This window comes from Carassius carassius, chromosome 34 (genome assembly GCF_963082965.1).
Source record: "Carassius carassius chromosome 34, fCarCar2.1, whole genome shotgun sequence".
In the NCBI taxonomy this organism is placed as follows: domain Eukaryota; kingdom Metazoa; phylum Chordata; class Actinopteri; order Cypriniformes; family Cyprinidae; genus Carassius; species Carassius carassius.
This window is the reverse complement of record NC_081788.1, coordinates 28,248,473-28,271,726: the sequence shown is the minus strand read 5'-3', so window position 1 is coordinate 28,271,726 and position 23,254 is coordinate 28,248,473. Positions and strand designations below refer to the sequence as shown.

At 36.1% G+C, this 23,254-nt stretch overlaps 1 protein-coding gene across 1 annotated transcript in view; it reads right to left on the bottom strand.

The window, feature by feature from the left end:
- LOC132114959 (homeobox protein cut-like 2) overlaps positions 1-23,254 on the bottom strand; it is a 157,733-nt gene that overhangs the window by 70,144 nt on the left and 64,335 nt on the right. The window contains exon 3 of the mRNA XM_059523361.1: positions 20,827-20,874. Within this exon, the coding sequence (XP_059379344.1) occupies positions 20,827-20,874 (48 nt within the window). The remainder of the gene's footprint in view (positions 1-20,826; positions 20,875-23,254) is intronic.

Below are 23,254 nucleotides of genomic sequence, written 5' to 3'. Positions count from 1 at the left end.
GTGCCAAACTCTAAGAGCCATAACGTAAATTCTGTAAAGTCTGTTTAAATGCCAGTTTCTTGGCTGTACGCATTCACTGTAATAGCACTTCCTCTTGGTGACCCAGATGATGCATCCAAAAACAGGATTTTAAGTCAACAAGAAATCAAACTGAACCCTCTTTACTTGCATACTACACACTCCTGGTCTTATTTTCCCAAGAAAACACAGTAAAGACGATAACATTTCTATGAAACCACTTTGCTTTGTGTATTAGTCACAAAGCCCTCTTATACTTCAACCCTTTCTCTCCAACACTCATATTTCAGGATCCAATCAATTCATGATCTACAAATCATGTTCAGTTTCATGTTCACTTTGAAAGATAGCACCAAAGGGAATTGCAAAAATAATGATTGTTTCCAAACACATTTCTATGAAAGGGCCATTTCTGTCACATAAGGAAAAAGGAAACCATGCTTTGGTAAATAATAAATGGCAGCCATAATTATGACATAAAAAGGACATTAAGTCATTGACATAGTAATGACATGGCAATAAGTCTTAATTATCACCTTTTTTTGTCCCATATTGACTTAGTATGTGATAGTTTTGACTTTTTATGTTATAATGTGACTTTATATCTCAATTGAAGACATAATTGAAATGACTTGTCACAGTTCTCAACTTATTAATTTCTGCGTTTTCTAATAATTTCAACTTTTTATCACATAGTATTTCATTTTCAATTACTATGTAGTAATTGACTAAATTCAAAATCCTGAAAAACACAAGATGGAGAAATCAAACAAATCTACATTACATTAGGCCACAATCTTGTACTAAAGGCTTCTGGATCAAACACAACAGTGGGGTCATTGTAGCAATGCATTGTGGGTATTTCTTCAACTACTGTGTATGCACATAAATACAATTCAATAATGTTATCATTTTTTTATAATCTGACAATGACATGACAAACGGATTGTTTTTTTTTTGTTAATTTTACTTAGTTACACTGTATTTGAAGGTGTCCTTGTTACAGTAAACACAATTTCTTTTTTTTTTTTATGGATTTTCATGGTTTAATGGTGTTTCTAAGACTGAAAATCTGGATCTGGGACGTGAGTAAAACAATTAAATTGATACATAAAACATTTGAAAAGTAGCAAAAATAAGCTGAAATTTGTTCCGGGCCATCAAAGTGCCTAAAGCTGAAGAAACACCCTGTTATTGTTTGCTAGCACCTGTTATTGCATCAATTGTTATTTTAAAACCTCTCGGCAGTTAAAAGGAACGTGACGGTGAAAGTCACAAAGAAGCCGTGCTCCTATTTATATGTCAAATAGATGCTGTTAGCATTTAAATGACACTTCGCATTACACATCCTCATCCCTGATGAAACAAGCCTTAAAAACAATATAAATAGAGTCTTCTGGGTCACAGATGGAGTGCAGGTAAACTGGATTAACCACGGTAAACATCGTCCTCTGTCTGTCTGATAAACCATCACGTGTGATGGATATTTGACAGTGTGAATAAAGAGGATAGGAATCTGCATGACTTGAAAAAAAGATGCAATTAAATGTATATTAAATCCCTGCGAATCATCTGCCAAATATTAAAAGACATATTAAAAGGTGATATAAAGAAAGTGGAGACTAAAGAAAGCCAAGGCAGCGGTGCATGTGAAGAGCACGTGACTGTGAATGCATCTTTCAACGGGACCAGAGACACTGAGCTGATTTAGTCGGGGAATAGATGTCTGTCCTTCAGACCACTGGATAAAATTGGTCTCAATATGAAAAGTAATAAAACGGCACTATCGCCAGATCTCTGTGCACCTCCAGTCATTCTTCACATCTCTGCTATATACAAACACACAAGCAATGGCGCACAATTACAGCAGTGAAGTCGTGTTGGGGAAGCTGCTCTGAAACTCTAGCTAGAAACACTCAATTTCACACTGATAAAATCAATGAGCAACAGCATTTGCAACCCATTTAAATGCATCATTACGTGATGCATTTCTGAGAGAAACAGGATATTCAAAGTGAAAAATGTAGGGTGGGACTTTATTGTATCCATCGGGAACTGTTAAGATGATAAAAAGAGTCTATGTTAAGATGGTTGAAAGTAAGATGGTTAAAATAAAAGGGGGATATCTGCCAAAAATCATGTCTGATCCCAATCATCCTCTCCTAAACCTACATTCCCATCTATACTTGACTAGTTTAGTTTAATAATAAGTTAATAAAAATTATTTGAAAAAAAAAAGCAATTATCATAAATTACACACAATATATATATATATGTGTGTGTGTGTGTAAAAAATATTAATTCAATTATATAATATGCTTTAATATATACATATATATTTCAGTATGTTTTCTGATTATAAATGTTAATTAAGGTGACTGAACACATTATACTAAATACAGACAAAAACATATGACAATGAAAGATATTTGACATTAAATTCATTACTGTAATTTGAATATTTATACAATATTAAATCAATATCAAAATGTTAAGTATTTATAAATCAAAATATTTTTTTGAAATATATATATATATACTCAAACATATTTAGATTTATTTTAAAATATTTTATTACATAATCTGCAAATCTTTTACATTTTTCGTATACATTTATCATTTTATAAAAAATGTAAATATCAATTAAGGTGACTGCATCAAAACTGAACACATTACACTAAATACAACAAATAAACAATAAATAATTGCTATAATCTATGTAATCAATGAGCAACTAAAACCATCAGAACGACTGAAATGATTCAGACTTCATAGTGTCACCTAAAATACAGAAAATAAAAAGCGAAAGAGAGAATAGTTCTAGGAGAGTGTTTGATTATCACCTCACGAGTCTGCGTATGCAGTGTACATTTTGTCACACTAGGCTACTTTATCATGTTACTGGAAAAAAGTTAAACTGTGAAAAGCTGAACTACTGCCATCACTACAAATGCATTACTACTTTTAGCTAGTTTTTCGCTCTAACCACAAACTACTGATCCCAGCTGTGTTTGTTTGATGATAGAAGGAAAATTTATCTTATCAGAGCTGTGAGCTCAGTGCAGGACTAAAGGTGATGCTCTGCACTCAAAAGAAATGTAAACCTGTTCTCCGGCAGGTCCTTTCACACCTGTCAGTGGTCAATAGCTACTCTGGGGAAAAAAGGGAAAAATGAAAAAGAGGCCTTGACACTAATCCCTCGAGACCCAAATAAAAGGGTGACAATCACCATCACCACAGGAACCCAGAGGATGAATAGATGCCACTTTAATTGAACTAAACGTTAGCTTCAGAAGAAACCAGAGCGAGAGATTATTAACAGTTACACAAATATTTGAGAGCAAATGTGATCAGGAAACGAGCGCTCAGTTTCCCTTCCAGCCTGATAGGAGGTCAGTTGTGAAGATATGGTAAATTTTTTAAATCATTCATATAGCTCACATGAAAAAAAGTAATATCTCACTTCAAAATCCAAATAAAGAATTCTCTTTGTGCAATAAATGCAAAAATAAATTAAACTGTAATAGAAACAATTATGTAATTTTAAGTCAATATCATATAAGTATTAAGTATTCATGAATAAAGGTAATATTACAGTAAGACATATTGATTTCAATATTTTATATATATATTTATATAGTGTGTGTGTGTGTGTGTGTTTTAATACAACACTCTTGACATTGTGATTTAAACAAGGCTTTGAGCTCTGTATTTGTCATTGAGTTTGGCTGTTGTTTTGATCTGTACTTGGATACCTGCTATCTTCCAAACTGCCTAAATGCCAGCAATGGTTGAAGCCATCCATCAGCTTGACTATCATTGTAAGTTAATTACCCTAGATTTTGGAAGTTAAGGTCATGTGCACAAGAATGTGATTAAAGGACTGCAGTGGAGTGGATTGCAAAAAAAAGCTAAAAACCTGTAAAAATGTTTGTTCAGTTTCAGCTATCATAGGGAGTATGCAGATATGGAAACAAAGATGTTGTGAATGTATGTTAGCCATGTGTACCTGTCATCTTGCAAAGTGACGAGAATACTTTTTGTAGCAAAAAAAAAGACTTTATTCAAAAATTTGTCTCGTCTCTGTCTCTCTGCATCACCGTAGCACTATTTCAGAGAATATCCGCTGAATGCAAACTGCGTACGCTCTTCTGTGTCAGCCGCACTGCACAGATGCGCTGATTTTGTTCAAATAAATACACATAGAAAATGTACCATTACCACAACAACAAAGTGTGGAAAACAGAGTTATCAAAATTAGAGAATAGTAATCACTGTAGCAAGAAAGAAAATGACAACTTACAGCTGCCAGAAATGAGTAGGAAGTGTAGAAGACCTGTTTTGAATGACTTCAAGGATTTTTCAGATATTTTCAGTTGGGTTTAGACCAAGGAACTTCAAGGAACTGCTTTACCCATTTCGCAGTGAGGTGGGGACATTGTCTTATATGAGGATAGCAGACTGATTGGAAGAGTCCTGCTAGTACAGAAAACATCCCCAAACCATGAACTTTCCCTGACTTCTTCAGGAACTTGGGGTTCAGTCCTTCCAAAGTTTGATGCCAAACAAAATGTTTCCAAACAGACCCAAATAAATTAAACTTGCTCTCATCACTAAAGTGAACTTCAGACCAGTTCTCTTTCCACACGACATGCTCCTCAGCAAAGGAGAGTCTAGCCTTTTGATTCTCTCTGCTGATGAGAGGCTTCATCACTGCAGAGTGTGCTTTCAGTCCGACTTCTCTTAAACAAGCCGAGACAGATCCGTATTTCAGCTTCAGTGTTGATCTGGCAAGCAATTCCAGCTGCAGTGCTGAACCGATTCCCCATTGAGAGTCTCAGTATTATCCAGTCTTCTTCTTACATGAACAACCAGCTTTTTTGAGGGATTTGAATGAATTAGTTTCATTGTAAAGCTGCAATATTCTAGAAATCACACATTTAGAATGACCAACTTTTCTTGCAGTGGCTGAAAAGGTCATCCCTTTGGCCTTCATCTGGACAAAAATTGGAGGAATGCTGCTATTTAAATATGGTTTGTCAAATAATTAAGGAAATTAGCATTCAGGTGCCAAATTAACATCAATAACATTGAGGTACTGTATCTATAAGTGTTCTCTAATTTTCATCAGAGTTCATTTTCAAATATCTCTTTTAGATTTTGTTTATACTGTGCTTCAGAGAACAATTAATTTATGAAATATGCTTATTAAAATGCCCTACTACTCCTGTTAGGATGACTTTAAATAGGACTAAGCACTGACCTTGAAATTTTAGAGTTAGAGGTTTGATCAAATCATCTATGTCTTAAGATTTCGAATTTAGGAAGCCACAGATTTCTGATTCAAACGGTTAAAGAAAGATGACTTGTTTAATGGAGACTCCTGCCTTCTCCTGCAGCAGAAAAATAAGACACAATGTATGTTTCGTGTTTCTCTCTCCTTTGAGCACCACACCAGCTTCTCACACAGCCAAATGTTAATTAGTATTGTGCTTAATCCGATACTGGAGAGCCCCAAACTGTCAGGTCATATTATAAACAATCGGCCTCAGCGTTAGCGCAAATGACACGTCGCTATCTCTCGCCGCAAAACGCTCCCAAGGTACTAATTGGCCTACTTTATGCTCTCTCTTTGAATTGCCATTTCTCTCTAAGTTTGGGGTATCAGTCTTGACAACCATCGATCTGTAATATGCAGCATTTTACTTTATATATTTTCCAAGAAAAATAGCAATGAAGGCAATGAATGAATGAATTCTTCCGGCTCTGAAATAGCGACAGTAAGGCAAGTGGCTTTTGTTTGCGAGCGAATGAAGGATTGCATGAAACTCTAGAGGAGAATTAAAGTTCAAACACTTTGCCAGCAGCAAAGTAAGTGTAACTTTTCTCCTCTTAAATTATTTAAGATTAGCAACATCATCTTATCAATCTATCGATCTCTCGGCAGAAAGATGAAAATGGAAAAATAATGAGGGAGATGAATGCCACGTAAAGAATATCAATGTGCAAAATTTAATTATCTGCTGCGGTGAAAAAAAAAACTGTTGGCTGTTTTCTAAAACAAAAAGAAGCGGTTAATATTTTTTCCTTCTCTGCATATTTTAATTGCCAGATCAATCATAACTACGTACGGCATGCTGCTTGCGAGAGAGAGAAAGGAGTAAATTGTGAGTCTAAATGAAAAACAATAGATTTACTTTAAAGTTGGAGCTCTTTGGAAGTCTAAATAAAAATTTCAGGTACCTTTAGGAGAGGCAGCTTCACAAAGTTATGATATTCAATTAGTGTGTTTAGATTCCACTGAAATTACACTTCAGAGCTCGGCACCATGTTCAATGAAAACTCTGGAGATTCCAGACTTCTGTTTCCCGAAACAGACAGTGGGAGTTCAAAACCGACACAGGAGATTTTGGAAGTCTGGGAGAGAAAAATAATGAATCCTTATACCAGATGAAATTCTTTATGATGCACAGACTATTGTTCAATCAGACTTACAATATCTGCTGCCGCCTTCAAGATATTAAGTGTACATCAACACCACAACTGTGCTGCATTTACCAGTGGGAAAGACTTAAGTGTCAATTAAAGAATCATCCTTTATTTTACATGCATTCTGTGTCCCGTTGATGAATAGTGAGATGTACATGCAATGCAAAATTATGATTTCTGAATTCCAAAGAAAGCTTCCCAGAAAGAATCTCATCTTTCTTCATGGATGAATCTCAGGAAACCGGTCAAGAACATATTTAGGTCTTATATCGCCACAAAATCAAAATAAAGAAATAATACATTGTATTTCTCATAAAGACAATGAAGTCTATTTTTAGGACAATTTAATATATATATATTTTTTGCAATGTTATAGTATTTCTTATTAAATTAAAATGTTATTTTATTTAACCACCAAACAAACAAACAAATAAATAAAAGTCATTTATTTTTATTATTATTATTAATAATAATAATAATAATAATAATAATAATAATAATAATAAGAAGAAGAAGAAGAAGAAGAAGAAGAAGAAGAAGAAGAAGAAGAAGAAGAAGAAGAAGAATTAATAATAATATCCTTCTCATTGCTTTAATGCAAATATTTTAAGTACTTATACATTATGGAATTATGTGTTGTACTGCCTTTTTCTGATCTAAATAAAACTATTTTTTTAAGTAAACAATATATATATATATATATTAACAATATTAATATATATTATATATTAAACTATAATAAAATGATGAAAGTATAAATCATAAATACAACCCGAATTCCGGAAAAGTTGGGACGTTTTTTAAATTTTAATAAAATGAAAACTAAAAGACTTTCAAATCACATGAGCCAATATTTTATTCACAATAGAACATAGATAACATAGCAAATGTTTAAACTGAGAAAGTTTACAATTTTATGCACAAAATGAGCTCATTTCAATTTTGATTTCTGCTACAGGCCTCAAAATAGTTGGGACGGGGCATTAGCATCTCCTTTTCTTTTCAAAACAGTTTGAAGACGTCTGGGCATTGAGGCTATGAGTTGCTGGAGTTTTGCTGTTGGAATTTGGTCCCATTCTTGCCTTATATAGATTTCCAGCTGCTGAAGAGTTCGTGGTCGTCTTTGACGTATTTTTCGTTTAATGATGCGCCAAATGTTCTCTATAGGTGAAAGATCTGGACTGCAGGCAGGCCAGGTTAGCACCCGGACTCTTCTACGACGAAGCCATGCTGTTGTTATAGCTGCAGTATGTGGTTTTGCATTGTCCTGCTGATATAAACAAGGCCTTCCCTGAAATAGACGTTGTTTGGAGGGAAGCATATGTTGCTCTAAAACCTTTATATACCTTTCAGCATTCACAGAGCCTTCCAAAACATGCAAGCTGCCCATACCGTATGCACTTATGCACCCCCATACCATCAGAGATGCTGGCTTTTGAACTAAACGCTGATAACATGCTGGAAGGTCTCCCTCCTCTTTAGCTCGGAGGACACGGCGTCCGTGATTTCCAACAAGAATGTCAAATTTGGACTCGTCTGACCATAAAACACTATTCCACTTTGAAATAGTCCATTTTAAATGAGCATTGGCCCACAGGACACGACGGCGCTTCTGGACCATGTTCACATATGGCTTCCTTTTTGCATGATAGAGCTTTAGTTGGCATCTGCTGATGGCACGGCGGATTGTGTTTACCGACAGTGGTTTCTGAAAGTATTCCTGGGCCCATTTAGTAATGTCATTGACACAATCATGCCGATGAGTGATGCAGTGTCGTCTGAGAGCCCGAAGACCACGGGCATCCAATAAAGGTCTCCGGCCTTGTCCCTTACGCACAGAGATTTCTCCAGTTTCTCTGAATCTTTTGAAGATGTTATGCACTGTAGATGATGAGATTTGCAAAGCCTTTGCAATTTGACTTGAGGAACATTGTTTTTAAAGTTTTCCACAATTTTTCTACGCAGTCTTTCACAGATTGGAGAGCCTCTGCCCATCTTTACTTCTGAGAGACTCTGCTTCTCTAAGACAAAGCTTTTATAGCTAATCATGTTACAGACCTGATATCAATTAACTTAATTAATCACTAGATGTTCTCCCAGCTGAATCTTTTCAAAACTGCTTGCGTTTTTAGCCATTTGTTGCCCCCGTGCCAACTTTTTTGAGACCTGTAGCAGGCATTAAATTTTAAATGAGCTAATTAAGTGGATAAAAGTGTAAAATTTCTCAGTTTAAACATTTGCTCCGTTATCTATGTTCTATTGTGAATAAAATATTGGCTCATGTGATTTGAAATTCCTTTAGTTTTCATTTTATTAAAATTTAAAAAACGTCCCAACTTTTCCGGAATTCGGGTTGTATAATAAAAATAAATAATCTTTTTAATAAAATAAAATAAATAAATAAAATGTATTAATTTAGGAAAATGCTGAAAATAGAAGAACTATTATTCCTTTTTTCACTCTTTGTCACATCTGGTTGGAATTTTGCTCATGTTCTAAATTCAAGTAATTTCTTTTATTGTGTAATTTGTAGTTTAGTTCACAGTTTTGTTATGTGGTCCGTTTCATGCTTATTTCTGTCTTCTGATTCGGGTTCACATTTTTACTTGGTATTTATAGTCTTGTATTTAAGCCCTGACGTTTCCTTGCGTTTTGAGGTATGTTGTGCTGTTACACTGGTTTATGTTTTTCTTTTATGTCTTGAAACACAGGGTAGCCAAACAGTTAATGGTAGCCATTGACTTTCATAGTATTGTTTTCATACTAAGGAAGCCACTGGCTGCCGTCAACTGTTTAGTTACCAACATTCTTCAAAATATCTTCTTTGGTGCCCAGTTTTGAACAACTTAAGGATGCAGTAAATGATGAACAAAAACACCATTTATCTCCACCAGCCACATACCAGCAAATGGTCAGAATTATCCACGAATGCTCCACTCACACGTTTACTTCACACTTCTGAATGGTCTACGCACGTCACAGTCAGCTGTCGGTGTTTTTTGTGTGTGTGGACGAGTCATTTGAGAGCGGCACATTTGGCTTGACTGAGCTGATGGCGCTCTGTAAACACATGTCACCGCTTTGATTACAAACACTAACGGCGCTCTCTGACTCAGCTCCTGCGTTCCCGTCTTCCCCCCACCTCACGTCTCAGCGGCTCCTGGTGTGTGTCAAAGAGAGCTGATGTTCATTTCTTTTGGCATGTCTTCGGCCGGCGCTCCGCCACCCATTTCACATGTTTTTATTGGCTAATTTGAGTGCGTTTGTGCCAGCGAGCAGAGGCTCACTCCTTGACATCCTCGAGCACGTATCGCAGACCGAGAGAATCTGGCCTCATTTCTACACGTCATGTGTTTTCTGCTCATAAGCAAAAAAACAGCAAGGCTGGGGATTCTGGGCCATCGTCTAACTCTGCCAGCTTTGACCGTTTACATTCGGTCACATTTATATATCCGCTCTCCATATACAGAACATCTTGAGGAATAAAATTAACCTAAATACATTCAATAGTCTCCTTTTTAATTTTTTTGTAATGAATGAATAAATAAGTAAAGAGCATTTAAACAGTTTAAAGATCCCACATCAAGTCCGGACATCTGTCATTACCAGCGTTACCTTTTCTGGCCAGAATATTCCACTTTCAACATCAGTTAGCAACCTGGGACTCTCATCTGACCTTTGAGGCTCACATCAGACATCTGTGCAAGACTTCCTTCTTCCGTCTTAGGAAATATTGTCTATACTGCATAGATTATTGGATGAATGGAACAATGGAAGGAAAGATATATACAGAACAATACATGGATGGATGGATAAAAGGATAGAACGACAGACAGAATCAAAGGTAGACAGAACAATGGATAGATGGAACGCAGAAAGAATGACAAACAGAATGATGGATGGATGACATAACCTTTTGTGGATCATTGCACTTCAGTAAATTCCTCTTCCTGTCATTTGAATTCAAACTACAACTCAAACTACAACTTCCTGTGTGTTGTGACAAGTTCAGTTCAAATTCACACTCATTCAATGAAAGAGAACCGATTCATACATTCTGAATTTTGCACAATCCTACTGTCCAGAAATCTAACACATGAAAATTAATTTTGATTAAAAAAAATAAAAAAGAATAAGTATTTGCAATTGGATAAAAAAGCAAGAAGCAGTCAAGTGCACTGCATTGTGGGATACAGCTGAATACTGCCCATTTTAGCAAGAAGCAAGGGACCAAAAAAATGTAGGTATTTCCTCCAGGTGTGTGAGATCTAAAGACAAAGAGATGCTGCAGATGCTCTTTAAAGGTGCGAAGTACATCTGACCCTATTCTGTGACACAGAGCGATGGCTGTTTTGTCTGCGACTCTCTGTGTGTGTGTTTGTGTGTGTGTGCCGCCGTTGCTGCATCCGCAAACACTTCCAACATTTGCACAGCAGTAGCATCACTCTGGCGTTGCATCTCTTGAGCTCGAGACCTCGTGCTGTCAGGACTGTAAAAATTAAAGCCTCCGCTGACGACACCCTGCAAAATGTGCTGAAGCGCATCAATTCCACCTGGCTACAGCGAGAGAGATATTTATAAAACACACACACAAACATGAACACACTGTCTGTAGAAATGCCACTCTAAATGACAAATGTCTTGTCCGTACACATGCAGACAAGCCATTCGTTTTAGCAGCATAACAAACCAGTGCTCTGCGGCGAGGGCCGACGTGTGCTAAACAGCTGTAGTGCTACAGGATCTCACAGGAGGAGATCTCCCATCTAATACACACACACTCACACACACTTACAAGAGTCTGAGCACAGCCATTCATGCATGGGCTACAGACACACTGAGCCATGGTGATGATGATGCAGGCTCACGTCGGACTGCAAAGTGTCTCTAAACAATACTTCTGTCACTGTAAAAAAAAGAGAGAAAGAACATAATATCTATGTAGGTTTTTTTAAAGAAAGGAAAAAAGCACCTAAAAAGCACCAGCAGCTGCTGTTGTTCATCCGATGTCCTACATTCTCAACTTGCTGTGTGGACATTTTTTCACTAATGCAAAATAGCAAGCAGTTCGATGCATGTTTACTGTGTTTTACTGGCTCTGAAGTCTCTCTATAGAATTGGTTTGACATGCTTTTGGGCAACTTAGGCAGCTCATAAAACGAGGAACAAATTAGCTTACGCATACAGTTACGCTGTCTGTAAGATGCATATGCAAATAGTAAACTAGTTTCTAATGTACTCAGACTCAATATGCAGCTGTTTGCAAATTGTATTTTTTTTAAGTACCATGGATTATTTGCATGTGGTAGCATTAAAATAAAAAAATTAATTAATGCATTTAGCAGATGCTTTTATCCAAATCAACTTACAGTGCATTCAGGCTAACAGTTTTTACCTAACTTGTGTTCCCTGGGAATTGAACCCACATTGAACCTTGCGCTGCTAATGTAATGCTCTACCACTTGAAAACATTTGAAAAACACATTATTAAAGCATTACAATATTGTGATCATTTCAAGATAATACTTCACAGTTTTCTTTGAATCACTAAGCAATATTAAAGGAGCAGTTCTCCCAAAAATGAAAATTTGCTGAAAATTTACGCCCTCAGGCCATCCAAGATGTAGATGAGTTTGTTTCTTCATCAGATTTGGGGAAATGAAGTATTACATCTCTTGCTCACCAATGGATTCTCTGCAGTGAATGGGTGCCGTCAGAATGAGAGTCCAAACAGCTGATAAAAACATCACAATAATCCTCAAGTAATGCACAGCACTCCAGTCCATCAATTAACGTCTTAAGAAGCCAAAAGCTGTGTGTTTGTAAGAAACAAATCCATCATTAGGATGTTTTAACTTCAAACTGTCGATTCTGGCCAAAAGAGTCCAGAGTCCATAATTCATAACAACGTTTCCTCCAGAAAAAAAGTTTTCCTCTCACACCAAAATCCACTCATATATTTGTTTATAACAGTTTTGTTATAACAGTTTTTGACTTCTAAACAGTGCTAGATCTGTGCAAATTTCTTTCCTGATTCAGACAAGACCACTTTTTCACTGGAAAAGCAATATTATGGATAACTGACTCATATTTCGTTCTGAAAGCAATGGTTTGAAGCTACAAATGTCATAATGGTGCAGCTTTTCAATTCATAAGACATTAACTAATAGACTGGAGGGCTGTGGATTATTGTGATGTTTTTATCAGCTATTTGGACTCTCATTCTGACGGCACCCATTCACTGCAGAGAATCCATTGCAGAGCAAGTGATGCAATGCTACATTTCCCCAAATCTGATGAAGAAACAAACTCTCACTGATTGAAAATTGTGCTTTCTGTACACTATATCAGTACATTGTAAATAGATCATAAAACATAAAAACAATGAATTACCTGAGTGACAAAAACACATGCATTTTCATGTCTGACTGAACTATGCCTTTAAAAAGTGTAATGCAATGAATGCAGTAGATTATGGAGGGCTAAAGCTCACACTTCTGTGAACTCTCTCCCACACGAGCACAAGAGAGTGTGTGAACAAAGAGAGAGACAAAGAGAAAAGCAGCAGAGATCACACCCCGCTAACACGTGCAGGACACGGGTGATAAAGTCGGGGAGGAGAGGACAGGAGAGGAGAGTCCCGGTTTCAGGCCTGCTGCAACCTATTTATATCAGCTCTGTGGGCTGCGGCCACCGGCGTGACAGGAATACCTAATGGACCTGCTGCTCGTGAACCTGCTAGTGTGGCTCAGCCTGTGACAGCCGTAGTCATTAGCACATTAGAATGTGTTCTAGCACTAAACAGGGACACTGAGGTAGAAGGAAAGTTGTAGAATACAGAACTAATTTTCGCATTTTCTGAAGAGAGCGCGAGTGGTGTTTGCCCGTGAAAAACCCGATGCTACGAGGGTGCTCTGGGAGGTTTTAATTGCATTGCTATGGGTTATGGGTGGTTTCTAGTCGGGTGACCCAAATCAAAACAACAGTCCATCCTAAAGTCTCTATGATATTTGAGTCTCTAGAAAGAACTTGAGGCCTCAAAGTAATAAAAACAGCTGATTTTTGTATGTACTGGATGGTGTACAAACGGTGTAGGATGAGTTATGGATTTAATACTTGGGCTCATGGGCAGTCTTGTTATTGTTACCTAAACAATTAAAAATATTTGTTGTTATTGTAATAAAACTTCAATTAAATAAAATAGAAATATTAGATGAATATAAATATAAGATGAAACAAGTGTAAGTTGTAACACTACAATGACTAAAACTAAAATAAAGATAAATAGAATTTTTTTTTTAAAAAGGTACAAAAAATGTACTAAAACTCAAAACAAAAAGCTAATTCAAAACACACATAGTATATATAATATTATACTATTATAATACCATATCGTTAACTAAAAGTATTAAAAAGCATTTTCATTATTGAAAATTATAACAAAGTTTAATAAACAAATGTTGCCTGGTTAAAAAAAAAAAAAAAAAACAAGTTTACGGTAATAAATAAAGCTGAATAAAATAAACTAAAAACTTAAAAAAAAATTAAGAAAGTACTACAAAATTACTAAAACTAAAATTAACCAAAAAATAAAATATACAATAAGTAATAAATACATAATAAAATATTATATATACTATTAAATATTAAAGTATATATTATATGAACGTATCAAGTATGAATTAAACTAAAATAACAGGGCACAGATTTAATTTAATCAGAAATATAAGCAATAGCAGTAATTCTTGCTTTAGCAAACATGACTAAAAATGATGGGAACACCATCTGAAAAATAAAAGTGCATCTTTAACATTAGCATTTGAACTTTGAACAAAGGACTTTCCAAATGTTAGTATGCATCATCTGAAGTGCTGTTTAAGAATGAGTCTGGGAACTGAATTGCAGTTTAAATCTAACAGAGAGAGCTTTTTATGAGATTCCCTATAGTTAATATTTGACACATTCATGTTAACGAGTCCATCGAATAGCTCAGCAGTAACTGTATTTAAACTGTGCCATGATTTGAAATGAAACTTTAAAAGGCTTTCACTAATGTTTCAATCAGACGCGCTTTTGTGAGTTCACATAGCCAGGAAACACACACGAATGCACACACACACCTGAAAATGTTCCAAAATTCACCTCACACACACCGAAGCCGTTCTAAAATCTAGTGAGCTCCCTACCTAGACAGCATTCGAAGGCATCATAGAAGCGTTTCAGAACTGAACTTGTAGTTGTAGAAAGTGCGTGTGAGACGCGCTATGGCAGTGCATTAGGCCCTCATGACAATTAGCCTGGGAAAAGGTTTACGAGCGCTAGGCCCACAGGAGCGTACAAATCGGCACAGCCGGAGGCAGCCTCTAGAACAGGAAGGTAATTACAGCTCTTCTCATCATAACGCTGAGAGGAAGCAAGCCACATAACGCGCTCTTCTCTTACATACTGCTATAATTAATTATCGTGCCATTACTCTTTGATTTATTCCACGATTCATAACATATTTATACATTCAAGATGAATTATCATTTCCTTTAGGAATTAATCAAAAAGCAGAGGAAGGACCGGCCCTTATGTGTTGTCGCTGGAAGGAGCGACCTTCCTTGCGGCAGATATTCAGGCCACACCGCAAGGTCAGACGAGCTTACCGGCCCAAACAAACAGTATCATGATTTATGATGCTGTATAAATTACAGTTAGTGAGAACGTCTAGGATGTGTCCTCTTAAAAACAAGCAAGCACCTAGAAATTATTTACAAACTGAGATTCAGCATAAGATCAACATCAAATGATATTAAAAAGCTGTAATGTGTCATTTTTTAATGAAAAATTATTACAAAAAGGGGGGGTTGAACTTGATTTGAGTTATTGTGATTTGATTGGGTCGCAAAATGTGCACAGTGATAACATTTATCAATATTTTTCCTAGGTAAAGGCCAAAGCAAGATTCTGTTTTATTCTGATTGAAAGACATAATTAAAGACTTTTTTGAAAAAGTGTGCACTGATGCACTCCTTTTTCCGTTTCTTCTGCTCTCCAAGGTTGCATTTGTTTAATTAAAAATACATAAAAAACTGTAATATTGTGAAATATTATTGCTATTTAGAACAACTGTTTACTATTTAAATATCTTATAGAATGTAATTTATTATTGCGATGCAGCGCTGTATTTTCAGCATCATTCCTCCAGTCTTCAGTGTCACATGATCTTCAGAAATCATGAAAATATTATGATTTGCTGCTCAAGAAACATTTCTTTTGTGCTGATTCATAGTTTTATGGAAAAGCAATTTTTTATAATTCTTTAATGAATAGAAAGCTCAAACGAACAGCATTTATTTATTACTTGAAAAAGATTTTTAATGCATCGACAGTCACTTTTGATCAATTTAACATGCTAAATAAAAATATTAATTTCTTAACTTTTGAACACTATTGTATATTGGTACAATAAACTGCATGAATTTCCATTTCTGAAATGTTTCTGTTTGAGTGAAGCACCAGCAACATCTGAATCACATCCTTGTTTCTCTTCCCGAAAATTTTGTTTCTCTGTGCTACATGTGTCGAATAAAGAGAGTCAAACACCCAGAAATGCAATATCGTGCTCTACGTATATTAGCTACTGACCATATCCTATTGTGTCATTTTGCTTTTCTGCACATCACCGAAACAAATGCATCCAGAAGTAAATCCACTTTGAGGAAAGGACTTGGTCTGCACTAATGTGTGCACGTATGCAGAAAACCCATCCACTCCACAGATGAATAATTCAGAGCTGAGTGTCTTAAATGTTCTCCTGAAACACTCGAGACCCTCCTGCCCCAGAAAACAGGTGTCTGACTGAATCCCCACAAGCTGAGCGAGATGAATAGCGGGTCTGGTTTGGGTTGTGTAGTCAGCCGGATTGTGTTTTACCTCTTCGTCTGATAATGGCGGGTGAAGATTTCTGGGCCGCAGGGGTTAATGGCACGAAAAAGAACCAAGTTGCTAATTACATGTTCCGAACTATTTATCAGATTCTCCATCTGCACAGCACCACGACTCTCATTGTGCACGCTAAATTACTCCTCGGATTATCTTTGTAAAGCAAGTTTTCATAATTAGGGGCCCTGCGTGGATGTTTTCTCTCTGCGAGCGCCAACAGACACTGAGAGGAAGAGAAAATGAGCTGACTGGTTAATGCGGGCCTGACATCTTAAACCAGCGACACAAAACCATCTGCTCCTAGTCAAAACGTCCTAAAAGAAAGTGTACCAGATTCCTGCTAATACCCCAAAGTAGATCCCTATCGTAAGCCCAAAGATCTAATATGATATTGTAGGAAATTTATATTGGACCAAATCATCACGGACAGTTTAAGGGTTAGTTTAACCAAAAATGAAAACTGATAATAAAAAAAAGCCATAAACTACCATGAAAGTAGTCCATTAGACTCCATAATTGATAAATAACTTGCATTTTCATTTCTGGATAAAATATTTCTTTAAATGACAAAAAAGCCTTCTGTTGTCTGCTTGATAGTTTAGACTTTATCAAGTTAAAGGTCTTACGGTATAATTAGTAATAACGGTATAAAGCAGTTTTAAGTCTCTGGGGTATATTTGTAGCAATGGCCAAAAAACATTGTATGGGTCAAAATTATCAATTTTTCTTTTATGTCAAAAATCATTAGGATATTAAGTAAAGATCATGCTCCATTTAGATATTTTGTAAATTTCCAACTGTAAATATAAAAAAACTTAATAAGCATTGCTAAAGACTTCATTTGGGCAACTTTAAAGATGATTTTCTCAATATTACGATTTTTTTGCTCCCTCAGATTCCAGATATTCAAATAGTTGTATCTCAGCCAAATATTGTCTGATCCTAATAACCATACATCAATGGAAAGCGTATTTATTCAGCTTTCAGATGATGTATAAATCTCAATTTCAAAAAATTGACACTTAGGACTGGTTTTGTGGTCCAGGGTCACATATGTCCTCTTTCAGTGGGAAATCTTTACTGAGATTTTTATAGAGTAAATGTAGGAATCATTTTTACATTGTTAGTAATATTTCAAGATGAACACTCACAGAACTGAAGCAGGTTTACTAGATTATGAAAATATAATTTTTCAGAAAAATCATACAAAGTATCAAATATGATCTTCAGGCATTTTAGGAATTCTTGTTCATCTTTGTGTTGCATTGCATTACATCTTTTTAGCATCAAACTAAGCATTTAAACATCAACTTACTAAGATATATTATTGGGAGATATAGAGTGATGACTGATATTTATATGCATTTTATGTAAGTAGATCTAATTTTTTTGGCCATATAAATATCAGCATCTACACCAAACTGCATATTTTTGAATAAAACTGAAGCATTTTTTCCTTCATATTATCACTGTATCGAACTATATGAGGCACAAAAGCCTGAAAGCTCAAATATAATGCTCAACAATACACACATATGCAAACCTCCCTTAGTGTAAAGGTTCTGTTCTTTAAATATATATATATATTATTCGACTATTATTTCTTATGTCAGGCTTTAAATGCTTAATTTAAATGCTTTAAATGCTTGATTTACCCTTTGTTTGATTAGGGCTTCGTTTTCCATGTGCTTGGCAAAAGTTTGAAACCGTTTTCTCTTCTTAAGGTGAACTGTGCGGCGTAACACTTCTCTCAAATGGAGAAAAAGGTTGGAGCACCTCTCCAATATCAGCCCAGCGGTGCGGCCGACTCTATTAAAACACACACGCCGTCGGACGCAAGCCTCCTCGCAGTAAATTTTATTAAAATTACCTTCATTATAAGACACTCTTCATTATAAAACCAAAAAGTGCTGCTGGTCTCCCAGGGCCTTTGGATTAATAAGGACAGCGATGTATTTTAAGCCGTAAACTCGACTTCTTACTGTCCTTAATCTCCTTTCCAATTCACAGGCCAAATTAACACCTCTCCCCGGCTCTGACGGGACCTCATTAGCTCTCTTCCACTCCGAAAGAGAAAAGAACAGGAAAGAAGAAGAAGAAGAAGAAGGAGAAGGAGGAGGAGAAAGGAGACGACCAATGACATCCACCAGTTCGGGGATTAACCCTTTCATGCGACCAACACTTCGGAAATCTAGGTCGACGTGTGCTTCTAATCAGCCGCCTGGTTAACGATAATTAGCAGACGCGGCAGGAGGGGAGGAGAGGGAGGGACGCGCAGAAATGAAACAGAGAAAGAAAAGAGAAACCTGTCATGTCGCAAACACTTCAAAGCAGACAACTTCGCTTTTAAAAGTGGCACAATAAGGGTCCAAGAACCACTGGGGACCTCAAGAAAGTGCGACGCTAGAGAAGGGAGGAGAACGAGGGCCGAAGAGACCTAAAACACACACACACACACACACACACACATGCTTCAGAGGGACCTAGAACACACAAACACACTCCACCTACATAACGCAGCAAACTCGCGTAGTTAACTCACGGTTAAACTTCTCCAGCAGAAAGAGGTCCCTGTGAAGTTTACCCATCATGCACCTCTCAGTCAGGGCTGCTCTAGATCTACAAATTATAAAATGCATAGGTCGTTCCAGTCGTTCAAAAATTGTAACAATTATGACGTACACCAGCAACATTACTGCACAGAAGCCAAAAAACCAACAATTAACCTCTATGTCAGGACCTAAATACCAAAAAAAAAAAAAAAAAAACTTAAAAGGTTATAAAAAAAAAAGCATTTGTATTATATATTAACCGTTCTAAAAAAAGCAATAAGGGACTCAAATCACTCATGCTATATCGTGAGTATATTTGTCGTCATGTTGTAAAGATTCCCACACCATATAAAGAATGAATACTCATGACTTTCCCAGATGTTTATGATCACTGGATATGATTTTTTTAAGATTGCATTCATAAAAATTGTGCAAAATATTTAAGAGCGGTTCACAGCTAGAAAAAAATCATGTAATTTAATATACTTAAAAATAAAATAATAATTTATATGAGTTCCAATGAGATTTCCAATTGTGATTAAAGTATAAGATTTTTCAAAAATAATTTTAAAAAATATTACATAATTGCATTATGCTTATGAAATATTTTGAAGTGAAATAAATAAATAAAAAGCTAACTTTTTTTTTTTTTTTTTTTGAGAAATTCCTAGATTGATTGTATTTATTAATGCCCTTTTGCACTGGGGTTTGTTACCACCACAGCACACGTTAAGTATGTTCAACAGGACCTCACACTCACAACGAGCTCTACGCTCAGAAAATCTTGATGAAATCCAATCACAAGTGGCCACTGGAGACAGATCTGAGCATGTCAATAACAGACATGAGCAGCGATCTGTCGCGACTAACCACTTGTGTTTGGATGATAAAGGAATAGTCGAACCAGAAATGAAAATGTTCTCATCATTTTCTCATTCTCAAATTGTTTCAAACCTGGATGAGTTCCTTTCTTCTGCTGAGCATGTGGGTAAAGAATGTTGGTAACCAAAAAGCCTCTGGTACCTATTGACTTCCATAGTATTTGTTCTCCAAACTATTGAAGTCAATGGCTACCGTTAACCTTTTGATTACCAACATTCTTCAAAATATCTTCTTTTATGTTCAACAGAAGAAAGAAACTCATGCAGGCTCGGAATAACTTGAGGGTGAATAAATGATGGTTCATTTTTGGGTTAACTATCCCTTTAATATCAGGCCTAAGACACTTTTTCATGAAAATGCCATTGCATTGCTGCACAACACAACATCATGTGGCCAGCTGGACTCTGCCACAACAGCGAATCACTCCTGATGAGACGGGAAACATGCATTATCATTCAGTATGCTGGAGCTTTCTGGACCACAGACGAGGATTGCAAATATGATTTATGATCTGCTGTTTAATGGCTCGAGCACTGGCTTTGAGAGGAGATCAGATGACTTTCTCGACAGGAGCATGTCAGGGAAGGAACGGGGAGTGCACCATTACAACAGCATGACAGAGAGAGTGAGAGAGGCGTCCTGTACTCCTGCGCTTAATGGAGGAGAGATGCTACTTAAGTCTGACGGGAAAATAATACCAGTCAATAGAGTGGAGGCCAGTGGATGGAGTACAGATATGGATGACGTGATGCTGAGAGAGTTTTGATCCCTGGGAAAGGCAGCAAATGCCTAAATAAGACGAATAGAAACAATGATGGATGCCTAAATGCAATCAACTGATTTGGTGTTATTTCATGTATTAATATAGAATTATCTCCAGCAGGAAAAGACATGAGAGCTGCACTGTTTTTGAGGGGGATATGATGTTATCTGCATTAAACGGGGAGTGTTGACTGACCTGAGCTTGGAAACTCTTGAGGACGGGCGAAACCATCTCCAACACCTCCTAAACACAGAGAACAAAACTGTTGTGCATCATTTTCAAAGGACAATTTTGGGGAAAAATCTTTTTTTATTGGCAAAAAAATAATAATAAAATTCACAATGCAAAAGATTCTAATCTTCATAAAATAGGTAATATTTTATTTCTTTTTTTGAGTCAAATGGTATTTCACAGTTACAAAAAATGCAATTCCCTATACTTCTACTCTGAACATTTGGTGCATCTGATAGATTCTAAGGAAAACATTTTATACTGCAAAAGTTAATGAAAAATCTCTTAGACGTAAAAAAAAAAAGTATTAGTTGAAAAAAAACTAAACTAAGTTGGCTAAACTAAAATAAGATTATATATATATATATATATATATATATATATATATATATATATATATATATATATATATACATACATACACACATTTTTACAAAATAATAAAATGATATGATAAAATATAATATAATATATAAAAATAAAATCTAATTCAAAAAATAAGAAAGGCATTGGTGTACAGCTTTAGTTGTCTGTGTTATTCATTCATGTTAACAATGAGACTGGTATGACAGAGACACTCTTTGTCACTATAAACTTGTATGCAGTATTTCAAGACAAAACTCACATTGATTTGCATTGGTAACAAACAACCAGAAGTTCATCCACCTAAAACAGTACTCCTACTACTAAAAGTGATGATAATTCAGCTCAAATAACATTAAATTGGTATAACAATTCTAGTTCTTTAACAAATGTATGAGTTCTGGTTTTAATCCACTGTTTTCCTCCATAGACTTCCACTGTATATGCATTAGCATTGTGAATCCCCCCAAAAAAAGAATGTCTGTGGTAATTAAAAGTACGTCTCATTCAGTATGTTGTTAATAAATACTGTATCGAACCGAGGACCTTTGGCTGAATAACAACTTCTCCATTAACACAAATAACTCATCTGATTTTCCTGTCAATCCATTACTTATGCTTTGTTTAAGATCAATTACGCCCCATTCTTTAACGATACGGCTAGCATGAGCCCCGTTCGCTCCAGACGTTTGCTAATCTTGTAAATTCTGATTGTCACTGATGACATTTGTGTCAAGTGGAGAGCAAACGAGGAGCTGGGCTTCTGAGTCGAGAGGTCTGATCACATCGAAGCTTCAAACGCAGCCTCGGAAGAAGGAAGGCCGCTAACGAGGAAAAATGTAAAATGTCAAAGCGTGTATAATGAGAGATGCGTGACAAGCATTCCTCGCACGTCACCTTTACCTGAAGAGGAATCGGAGGCGCAGCTCTGGATTAGAGTGACGGGAATTTAAACAGAGAGCGACTTGAACTTAAAGAGGTTCAGCGCTGGATTTTCCTCCACGGGAACGAGCGGCTCATTTTCTGAGAGGGTTTTTATAGCTGAAGGTTCTGGAAGATTAAAAGCTGATGTCTGGATGTGACAAGTAACGTCAGTAAACAGCAGATACTCTGTGTTACACTATTAGTGCTGATACTGAAGGGACGCATGGGTTTGTATGTCTTCAGACAGAGACAAACTAGACACAAGCTTGAGAATATTAGCTAGCAATGGCTCATATCCTAAGAGGGGAAGTGAGGGGTGGGAACAAAAATGAGCTTTTACTGTATCTTTTTACAGTTTTTATCCTTTTTATGGGATCTGTTTCTGAAACTCTTTATTGCTGGCCTTTCAAAAAATATATAGATTTTAAACTATCTGTGCATTTAAGAAAAAAAAATGTTACACGCCAAAGTTTGGGGTTATTATGTTCCTGAAAGACATATGCTCTCCTCGGCTACATTTATTTGATCAAAAATACAGTAACATCAGTAATAATGTGAAATGTAAAAAGCTGGTTTCTATGTGAATATATTGTAAACAGTAATTTATTCCTGTGACGCACAGCTGAATTTTCAGCATCATTAATGCAGTCTTCAGTGTCACGTGATCTTCAGAAATCATGAAAATATGCTGATTTGTTACTTAAGAAAAATGTATTGTTATTATCAATGTTGAAAATAAAAAAAAAGATTGAATGGATTGTTTTTATAAATTATGTTATAAAGTAACAAAAAAATGCATGTAAATGTCAAACATTTTAATAGGGAAATAAGTGTATTTACACGACATACAAAAGTGCCGAAATCAGCTGATCAGTTTTGTCACGATGTCATTTTCCAGCCGTTCCAGAATACTTAGTCACATGGTGCTTACGGATCAACCGATTGGCTCACAAAGATTTGAAATATGAGAAGGGGAGGAGTTCAGACAAGAGAATAAAAAGAAATAATTAGTGAAGGAGCAAACAAACAGAAGCTCGTATGAGGCTTAAAGACAAAAATGATGCTAAAAACCTGAACCCAAACTCGGTTTCCGTCTCAGGTAAGG